At 47.3% G+C, this 10,260-nt stretch overlaps 2 protein-coding genes across 2 annotated transcripts in view; both read left to right on the forward strand.

The window, feature by feature from the left end:
• Positions 1–146: 146 nt before the first annotated feature.
• Positions 147–6,444, forward strand: LOC135819128 (dnaJ homolog subfamily C member 17-like). The gene is made up of 8 exons (XM_065332284.1): positions 147–441; positions 1,431–1,497; positions 2,120–2,269; positions 2,705–2,872; positions 3,473–3,528; positions 3,879–3,938; positions 4,521–4,598; positions 5,455–6,444. The coding sequence occupies exons 1-8, from the start codon at positions 352–354 to the stop codon at positions 5,773–5,775; spliced, it is 990 nt and encodes a 329-aa protein (XP_065188356.1). The 5' UTR covers positions 147–351; the 3' UTR covers positions 5,776–6,444.
• A 2,676-nt stretch (positions 6,445–9,120) lies between these two features.
• Positions 9,121–10,260, forward strand: part of LOC135819137 (espin-like) — a 9,182-nt gene continuing 8,042 nt past the window's right edge. Inside the window, exon 1 of the mRNA XM_065332296.1 lies at positions 9,121–9,704. Coding sequence (XP_065188368.1) covers positions 9,427–9,704 — 278 coding nt within the window. The 5' untranslated portion in view covers positions 9,121–9,426. The remainder of the gene's footprint in view (positions 9,705–10,260) is intronic.

Below are 10,260 nucleotides of genomic sequence, written 5' to 3' on the forward strand. Positions count from 1 at the left end.
TTAGCGGCAAAACTGCAAAAAAATTCAGACTTCACACGAAAATGGTGCAGTACGATCGTAGGATTCGTAGCTGTACTGTGAGTCTGTGACGTTTCGAGCAACACGTGAACACGGTCATGTCAGTCACATGCACATGAGATTGAATTTTGAGATTTGAAATTTCAATGTCAGAGACAGAGGTGTATTTCTGTTCACTTGTAAGTGTAACTAGCAAACAACGGCTGAGTGTGCCTGGTCCAGTGGCAGTGCTGAATGAAGATCCTTGCCTAAATGGGGATGGAAAAATGATGGTAGAAGATTTGCACTGACTTCTACGTAGAGCTACGCGGAGACACTTTCTCTGTGGTGACGATGCCACCCAAAGGCCTATCAATTGAAGATGTGCAGGACGAAGATTTGTATGCGTTTCTTCATGTACAGGAAAAAGCAACTGATAAGGAGGTATGGGGAAGCATAGAGTACTAGAATTGTTTTGTCAGTGTTTGCAACCATTCGGATAAGTCGCATGTTGAAATTCAAGAAAAACTGGGACAAAACACAGGCAAATTGTGATTATAGTTTTTTTGGGATGAATTCTATTTTAAATAGCTTAACCTTTTAACGTAAATTCTATTTAAACTCGGATACTGAGCCAGTAATAGAATGTAAAAAAAAGAGAAGAAACACATGAGAACGAGTTATGCAGCAACTATCCACGACTGTAACAAGATGATAAACGGTCAGAAAGTGCAGTTTTGTGCCCTATTATCACACTTTCTGGCCGTTTATCATCTTGTTACAGTTGTGGATAGTTGCTGCATAACTCGTTCTCATGTGTTTCTTCTCTTTTTTACTAAATTCTATTAATTTTGCTTTGATCTTGAAGTCTATTTTAGTTTGATCCTGATGAAGCCCACATACAACATGGATAATATACCATAAAGTACCACGAGAGCGCCCCACCACCTCGTCCTTTCGTGGTCGTACTGTGGGGGTGGTGTCCTGTCTGTAGATCATACGGCACGAACCTTGTACACACATTGCACATTGTGCAGTTAGTTCATACTCTACTAGTATTTATCTTCGAGCGGACACAATCTCCACACAAAATCTGCTAAGTGTGACCTTTGTACACTAAGGTTCTCACGCCGTACAAACTCCGTTACACGCTGCCATACGATTTTCATTTCCCTGGCTGTAAAATCAAGGTGGGGCTCTCTCGCGAGATGGGGCACTCTCATTATCGGCTAGCCCCCTGTCAGGGAAACCTTTGGAGTCGCTGACGTTTGTTCCGTGGTGTGTGTGTGTGTGTGTGTGTATGTGTGTGTGACACACTGCCTTTGGCCTTGCAATACTTTGTTCTGCTCAGTAGTCAGCTTGACGGGGCGTAACGAACTTGGCCTAACAATAGCACTGCCTTTGACCTTGCACTTCTTTCTTTTTGTGCTCAGCTTGAGAGTGCATACAGAAAGCTTGCTCTGAAGTGGCATCCCGACAAGAACCCAGACAATGCGGAAGGTGAGGGTCTGTTCCTTCAATTCCACAGTTCTAGTTCTAGTACTGAAGCACTACTTCCCTATCATGACAGTTGAGGTGTGGTAGAAAAGTAGAGGACACACTGCAAAAGAGAATGTTCCTGACTACAGCTGTAGTTTGCATATCCTTTGAGCGGTAATAGGTGATCTGTCTCTATCCAACATGCAAGGCACACTTTGTGTATATATTATGACATATACTATTGATTATACTAGTTTCCACACGTCAGCACTTGGTAGTGAAACTCAGGACGGCTGAAGCATTGATTTTGTCGTGTGCTGGAAAGATGGACCAGCTCCTCTGGGCCCAACTGCGCCTTGAACTGAGTGGTTCCTCTGACTTGGAGATTATACGGTCATTCAAATTTGAAATCTTTGCCAGCGAGAACCCTTTACCCTGTTTTAGCCAAGAGCCCGGGCATGGTGCAATGTTCACTGCATACGTCAGTATTGCTCACCTCTGTCTCTGTCTTTCTTTCTCTCTCTGTCTGTCTCTGTCTCTGTCTGTCTCTGTCTGTCTCTCTCTCTCTCTCTCTCTCTCTCTCTCTCTCTCTCTCTCTCTTTCTTTCTCTCCCTTTTATTGTGTTCTGTGACATCATGTTCAGCTGCTGATTTATTCAGGAAGCTTGTCAAAGTTACTGAGATCCTCAAGGACAAGGAAGCGCGTGCGGCGTATGATCAACTGCGCCGTGCCCGCCATCTGCAAGAGCTGCGCAAGAAGGAACTGAATGCGGAGCGCCGGAAACTGCGAGAAGGTAACACTGAACGCACTGCCCTGATCATGCAGTATAACAATCAGGGCACAACTTACTAGTATTTCAAAGCTTTTATTGCATGGTGCATTTGTAAGTGTCATTGCTTCAGCTAGACATGATTTGATATGATTATATTATATAGATACGACTATACCGTCTTGCTACTTCTTCAAAACCCAGATGAGCCATTGCAGCTATTTCCACATTCTGAAGAATTTTTCCCTCATCTCAGTCTCTCACGGCGATATACATACTGTGTTCAATTCATTCCAAACTCTCACCTCATTGGGTATCTTCGGGAATCGATCAATTGAAAGACTTGACGTGTATTAGCTGACATTACAAGAAGAGATGCACTATACACTATAGTGTTGAAGGCCATGTGTGGTACCAGTAGTGGCAAACAGGCGGGTATTTGAATTTGTTTTTTTCTAGATTTGGAGCGCCGGGAGGCAGCCCACAGTGACAATGTCGTCAGCGAGCGACAGGCTCGAGAGGGACTGGCCGCCAAGATACTGCGCCTCAAGGAGGAAGGTGCCGCGCTGGTCAGAGCGTCTGAACAGAAGCTACGTGACGAGTGGGCCCAGACACAGGCTGAACAGCGTGAGTAGCCCCTGAACCAGTGTGATGATTGTGTAGGGGGTATTTTGTAAACCGCCCAATATTGGTGTCACTAAATTTTCGCGATTTTTCAGAACCAGCGAGTTTTCGAGGGCAAATTTTCGCGGAACACGTGGCCACACACATACACCACTGTTTGATCACGATATTCGCGTTATGCTCTTCTCACAAAATTAGCAAACATTAATACGTCGCAAACATTGGGCAGTTTACAGTCATGTACTTGATATTGTGTTTTTTTGTCATCTAGAGGCTTTGCTTTCCACCATTGTTGTCTTTTCATGGAGTCACTAGTATTCGGCACTAATGTTGGTATGTTGGTAGTGTCTGTGAAGTAGCTTGTTGCGTATTTGTTTGGTTTTCTTCATATTGTTGCTCCCCACACCTGAGACTTCTCTCTCTCTCTCTCTCTCTCTCTCTCTCTCTCTCTCTCTCTCTCTCTCTCTCTCTCTTTGTCTCTGTCTCTGTCTGTCTCTGTCTGTCTCTGTCTGTCTCTCTCTCTCTCTCTCTCTCTGTCTCTCTCTCTCTCTCTCTCTCTCTCTCTCTCCTCCATTGCCATTTCCCCCTGGTCTCACAATGTAGTGGCTGCCGCTAGCGCCGCAGCTGAGGCAACAACCGCTCAAGTTCATGCTGTGAAGGTAAGCAGTGCATGTCATGTGCTGGTACGAAAACATAATTATGGGTCATTGAGAGATTTGACTGTTATGCATGCCATCCACTCTTAGCCCTTTTTTCTTTTCTTTTTCTACTGAATCTTGCTATGTCTGGCAGTTTTCTACATGCGTGTATTACCAAATGTACCATGTACTGGTACTTGTATATGCACTGTGTGTGCTGGCAATGGGGGCCAGACGGGGCGATCCGAGGTTATTTGGAGTTCTTAACGCTACTGAAGTGAGAGCAGATCTGCCCGTATGTGGCGCATTAACTAGTGAACAGCTGGTACTGTTCGTCATAATAGCCGCTGCCTATGGTTGCCTGTGTGTAGGTTCGTTGGAAGAAGAGCAAAGCGTTTGCAGAGGACGACATCCGACGGCTTCTCTCTCAGGTCAGTGTTATGAAGCCAACATGTACGACGTGCCCATTAATGGGCATTAGTGCCATTCAGATATAGATATTTATTAATTATTCCATCGCTCTATCTCTACTTTTTTTCTTCCTTTTTTGATGCACTCGTCCAATACAATGCAAATGCACCAGAGGAAGGGATTGTGCATACCGGTATTGCTATTGCTATTGGTTGAAGTAGGATACCCAAGGAAGCTTTGCCGGGGGGGGGCATTGTGATAGGGGGGGGGGGGGCATTGTGATGGGGGGGGGGGGGGGCATTGTGATAGTAGAGTGTGATGAGTAGTCAATAAACTAATTTTCAAAAGTGTACAAATCCTGAAACCTCCAATTCATGAGCAGCGAATTTTTGTAAAATTAACCCTGGACACCCAGATATAGGTATAGTAGCGCTGTACGATGGTTTAGCAGGCAACAAACTTTGGGAAAGTCTAAATCCCTTACGTATTTCACAAATGCTTACAAAAGTTTCGTCGATTTGCGGTGTTGATTTCTCGCTTGAGATATATATGTAGTTTGTGTATTCTCTGTCTGGTTACACGTGCATGTGCATGTTTTGCAGTTTGGTACACTTGGTGACGTGGTCATGTCGGCAAAAGGTGGTCGAGCCCTCGTGGAATTTGAGAGCCATTCGTGTGCCGTAAGTTTTGCTCTTCCCTGCTCTAGAAATTTTCTTTTAATGGATTCAGCGTTCTTCCATGTGTTTGTGACCTCATTGGCGGTTGACTGTGCTCACCACTACCACCAAGTTCCTATAGTGAACTGACCCTTTCTTCCCCCAGCAAAGTCTCAGCCTGTATTACCACTGGATAGAGATTGGGCGTATTGCCACTTTGCAGTCATGGTATACCACTGATTTGTAACAGAAGTTACAGAACATACTTGTAACGTGCTGCTGCGAAGTCTCAGGGCTCTTCCTTAGGGTGCGTTCTTATACTCTCTTGTTTCTAGAAGAAGAAGAAAAGAGAAGTCGAAGAAACTGGGATTACTCAAGAACGGGTCTCGAAGAATTCGGAGATATTTTGCACATGTCAAGCAAAATGAAGCGTCAAAGGGGCCGCGATCTTGAGTGATGAATGTATGTGCGTATGCGAAAAGGGAAATGCGTACACTCATGATGAACACGTGGCTTTTAGTCGTAGTTCGCATGTGCTGATCCCAAACCGCGGGAATCTCCAAGTTTCAACCACCTCTGAAGCTTGGAGAGCTTTGGAGAGCCTCCTAAAAGTCGGAGAGGATATAAGAACAGCTCTCGAACTTTTCGGAGAGTCTCCAACTTTTCCGAGAGGATTTAAGAACGCACCCTTATTCTCAGGATGCAGATCACAGTCGTAAATAACATGGATGGGCACGTTGAGTCTTGCAGACGAAAAAAAGATCAATTTTCAGAGCAGCTGTGCGTGTTTGTAGTGAACTGCGGGTATCTGTTGAAGTCGTGGCAAGTCCCAACACTCGATGCGTATATTACATCCCTGTGCTGTTTGTTCAACTTACAGGCCCTGGCTGCGGAGACCGGTTGCCCCGATCTCACCATCACACTGCAATCATCTGCTCCTGCTGACGCGGAAGCGACGCCTGCCGCATCGTCACCGTCGCCAGCATCGCACACGCAGGCCAGCAGCAATTCGCCATTACGCAGACCTCCGCCTGCTATGTTTGCCTCCGCAGCTGCTTCAGCAGTGCCACCTCCGTCGACGGCAGGATCCCATAACACGCCCGCTTTCCCAGCGGCAAAGCGGAAAGTCACAGAAGAAGAGGTGTTTGCCATGATGAGGCTTGCACAGCAGCGAAAAGACCAGCAAGCTGCAGATCAGTAGTGTCTGCTGACCAGTAGTGTCTGCTATACTCTATAGTATAGTACTCTGTATTATAGCGTACAATCGTACATGTACATACAGACCAGGGAGTCGTAAAATACCTACTCTACGACTTCCTGATGCAGACCAGTGTAAATCCTCTGCATAAAGACCAGCAAGCTGCAGACCAGTAGTGTTGCCTGTCTGCTAGCATACATGTACATACAGACGAGTGTAACTCCTTTTTTCTTTTTTTGACGAGTGTAAATCCTCTGCATACAGCACAGATGAGTGCAAGTCCTGTACATACTGTATATAACACAGAAGAACCTTTACTACCGGTCACAGTGCTCGAGACCACACAACCCCGACTATAGCCCCAGTCTCCTGATGATTGCTTTTCAGCATAAAACTCGTGAGTAGAGACATTTAATCACTTTTTTAAAGTTTTTTTGTTCGACCGGATTTTCGTGCATACTGTATATAAGATGTACAATGGCATGTACATACCATGTCCCTCCATCTACCACCCATGACTTTCTCGAGGTGATAGAACACATGTATAATAGTACAAGGCCGTCACAGGCGGCTGAGGCCGCCCCACTTTTGCAGCCGATTTTTATTTATTTTTATTTTTTGGTGCTCACTGTAACATTAAGTCTGAAATGGCACCAAATGCCCTGAAATGCTTGCAATTGGCTTCAATTTTGAAATTCTTCCCCCCCCCCTCCCCTTCGGAGCTTCCATGGCCGTCCATCTCCAAAGTCAGTGCAACGGCCGGCCTGTAGCATACTTCCATCTCATCCCCCTCCCTCCCCCCCCCCCCCCCCCCTCCACCCACTTGTGTCACATTTTGATTGTGACATTCGAAATGGCCTTGATCCTTGACCGGGTGGTGGCGTTCCTATGGATGTGGAAAACTTAGTACTAGTACACGTGTTGTGTTATCTTTCTTTCCTTGTGCAATTGCTGATTTTATCTGTTTAGTTTGATGATTGGTGGTTCAGTAATCCTCAGGAAATGCCGCAGAGAACATTCAGCGATGGTGAGTTGCCTCAGCCTGCTCACTACCATCAAGTCAATTGGTATTCCACGAGCGACACTTTCTTCAGTGCACACATTATTAATTTTTAAAGAGAAAAAGAACCCAGAAGGTTTTTCCTTGGTAGAGCTACTCGACACGTCTCTAGGCTAGATACGACATTGTCAAACAGTTTGGCACCACCTGTACGTGCATGACTCTGCACAGTGAGTATCCATATCCCAATCATGACAACTCCTTCAACTGTGTTCAACTTTACGTTTGCACCTCCATCTGTGTACTCCACAGAGTAGCAGTGGCGTTCCTAGTTTTGACTCGAGTGTCAGATTTGCATTATGTGGTCACTCTTTACAGACTGTTGAGGTGAGTCGGAAACGCCAAGGCTGCGGCCCCCACATTGCCAATGATATGACTGTGAGTAGTGTGTTACAGCAGAGTGGGGGATAAATACACATAATGCCACTGTCGTGTACAGTAAAACCTGTAATGGCGACCACTCGGATATGGCGACCACTCGACCATGGCGGCCACTTTTCCGTGTCACGGACGCATTCACATTCAAAACACCTCGGATAAGGCGACCACTCGCTCAACGCGACCGGCGACCACCCACCCGCGACCGCGTTGCACAGTGCTAGTCATGTAAATGTATGCATTGCATGGTGCACCAGGCATGGTAGATCTACACATCAGTGCAAGAAGTGTAGATGCACATGGTGCATGCACAACATTTGACAGGTCTGAGGACCCCAGGCACATGAGTCGTGCTAGAGTAGCATAGGTGTGTGCACTGTGATGCACTGATCAAAATGATGTATCACATGTGGATATGGTCACGTGACCCACTGAACCTGGATAAGAAGACCACCTGGCCACGGCGACCACTTTTTCTCGTCCCTTGAGGGGTCGCCTTAGACAGGTTGTTTCACTGTAGTCCCCAGTGATACATGACGTTACACCCTAGCTGGACAATTAGAACCACATCCAATGCAGAACCCAGCGCCGGGGTTGCTGGTGAATGACGTCATTGCATAATATGCATTGCATACAGCGGCAAACCAGTGTGTGTGTGTGGGGGGGGGGGGGGGGGGGATGCCACACAAATCATCTCCGAAAATGATGACACAATCGCCTTCTACGTTATGTCTTTGTACTTTATATATGGATAGACTAGATACTAACATTCACAGTTCACACCCTGGAAATATGCACTATCATAGTGTAGTGTTTTGGTGACACTACTAGCAGCTGCTCAGTGAATTCTGGGCGCCGGGAGTCAACTAGCGCTGATGCTGTGCAGCCCCAAACATGTGGGGGCTGTACAGGGCGGTAATATGCTATTCAGACTACGGCCAGATTCACGTCTGAACTTGAATTTCCATGGTGATGCAGCCTACGGTCGTGCTTCAAAAAAAAAAAAAAAAAAAAAAATTTCACGGTTCGCGTGAGACTCGGCCAAAGGCCCAGTTTTCCGCATCCGCAGGAACGCCACCACCCTCTTGGATCAAGGCGCAGATGCAGATGCTTCAAATGATAATGTAAAATCGCTGATCAAAAACGTCCGAGTCATGCGAACGTGGTCACAGTTGGCCGTAGTCTGAATAGCCTATAACTTGGCTATAAGCCATTTTAATTCATGAGCCCACCGGGTAGCACTGCAGACCTCAAGTAATGTTGTTGGGATGATGATGATTGGAGGATCATAATTATTGCTGGACTTTCGATTCAGCCTTTCCAGCTCCAGTCGTACTAAACTCATTTTCAAACTCTGGTATTGGTAATGGTACACTGGGCACTGAGCACCTGCACCGCCACTAGCCTGGTACTTCTCCCTACATGATTGCATTGGATTATTTTGACCACACACCACTATGAAGTATGGTCCATGAGGTGATTATGATGTTGCTACTGGCACTGCATCTAGACACTTACCACTGTCTTGTCGGAGCTGGTCCTGCAATCCTAGAGTAGAGAGCCTCCCTGGCCATGCTGACTTGGCCATGTAATGCCATGCACATGGCGGATGCGGCTGGTACAACAGTGCAGTGGCATGACAATTGGCAGGTGTCATTTACCGTCAACTGTCAGAAGATGCCCAACGGAGAGCGCTAGAGCGGACCTGCCAATGCCAGTCGGCAGTTTGTCAACTACGCCCAGTCCACACCGTGGTCAGTCTATGTGGTGATTATGGCGATGTAACGATAGGTGAGGCTTGGAAGTAGCGGACTCCCGCTAGATGCCATGGCTGATCTTGTGCCGACTTCTAGAGATCTCGAGATCCATAATGCACCACCCGTCCTCTGTTCGCATTCCACACTGTCAGACTCATAGAGTAGGCTGTCCGGGACTCATCTCCTCGACTATTCAGCAAGCCTTGCTGAGTGCAACAGTCGCAGCCACGGCAACCACGTCGCTCCTGGACTGGAGTGCGCGGAACGGAATACTTTTTTTGAACAGCTTCCCAAAATCGTGGTCCTCATCGACTTTGCAGCCAGGAGTTGACTTCGAGGTTTTGTTGCCGCTGTGGCCGTGGATGAACCACACTCAGGTGTCGCTTCACCTTCTAGTTTGCTCCAAGACCTCGGCTAGAAAGGACCTGAGCCCTTGTTCGAATACAAGTGCTGGCTGCGATGGCTAGCACCGACGTTCCGGATGGCACTCCGCCAATGAACCGACGACGGCGCGCGCAAGGTGGCAGTAGCAAGCGCCGACCGACGGAGTCCACCTCGTCCCTGTGTGACCAGTGCCGTCAAGTGCCCTTGCCCGGCCACAAAGCTGCCTATCTGGGTCACATTCAGTGCCTGGAAACACTGCATCGCGACGCGCCCGGCAAGCTGGAAATGCAGGATCGCAATGGGGCTGTGCCGATCCATCTGGCAGTCCGGCAGTGCAACGTCGATGCGTTGAAGTGAGTAAACCCCTCTCACACTTCCTGCCGCCCTTTCCGAGTTATTTACACGCTACAGTTGACAGAGTTGTAGCTACACTGCTGGGCTCATGGGCTGCTGTTGAGCACGAACGGTGACAAAATACATGTAGTGACCATCCGCGGTATTATTTCTACTAGTTCAAGGTTTCTGTACAATTCAGGGTTTTTGTAATACTACTAATAGGGACAGAGGCATGCGGCATGGCAGACTGTTGAATGACTGCCACTTGAATCTGATCTATTCCCCATTTCCAGGACGCATGCTTCGTACAAATGAAGACCGTGTTGTTACATACAGTACTAAAAACTTGCAGTTTTCATACAACTAACTAACTTTACTTTTGCTCGGGATGACGTGCACAGTAATGATAGGCATGATATTCAGATAGGGCCGAGCATTAGTAATCACCTGGCAAAGGCATTGAGCCCCCCCCCCCCCCCCCCCCCTACCACCATCACCATCACCACGACACACGCACACGTACACGCACACACACATGCGCGCGCCCGCGCACCCGAGGTACACGGTAGATAG

The sequence above is a fragment of the Sycon ciliatum genome, chromosome 1 (genome assembly GCF_964019385.1).
Source record: "Sycon ciliatum chromosome 1, ocSycCili1.1, whole genome shotgun sequence".
In the NCBI taxonomy this organism is placed as follows: domain Eukaryota; kingdom Metazoa; phylum Porifera; class Calcarea; order Leucosolenida; family Sycettidae; genus Sycon; species Sycon ciliatum.

Bases quoted from the DNA above. Each gene is read 5' to 3' on its own strand.
- LOC135819128 (XM_065332284.1), top strand. From the start codon at position 352: ATGCCACCCAAAGGCCTATCAATTGAAGATGTGCAGGACGAAGATTTG. The intron at 442-1,430 runs GTATGGGGAAGC...TTTTGTGCTCAG, and splicing joins AAAAAGCAACTGATAAGGAG to CTTGAGAGTGCATACAGAAA. The intron at 3,529-3,878 runs GTAAGCAGTGCA...GCCTGTGTGTAG, and splicing joins CTCAAGTTCATGCTGTGAAG to GTTCGTTGGAAGAAGAGCAA.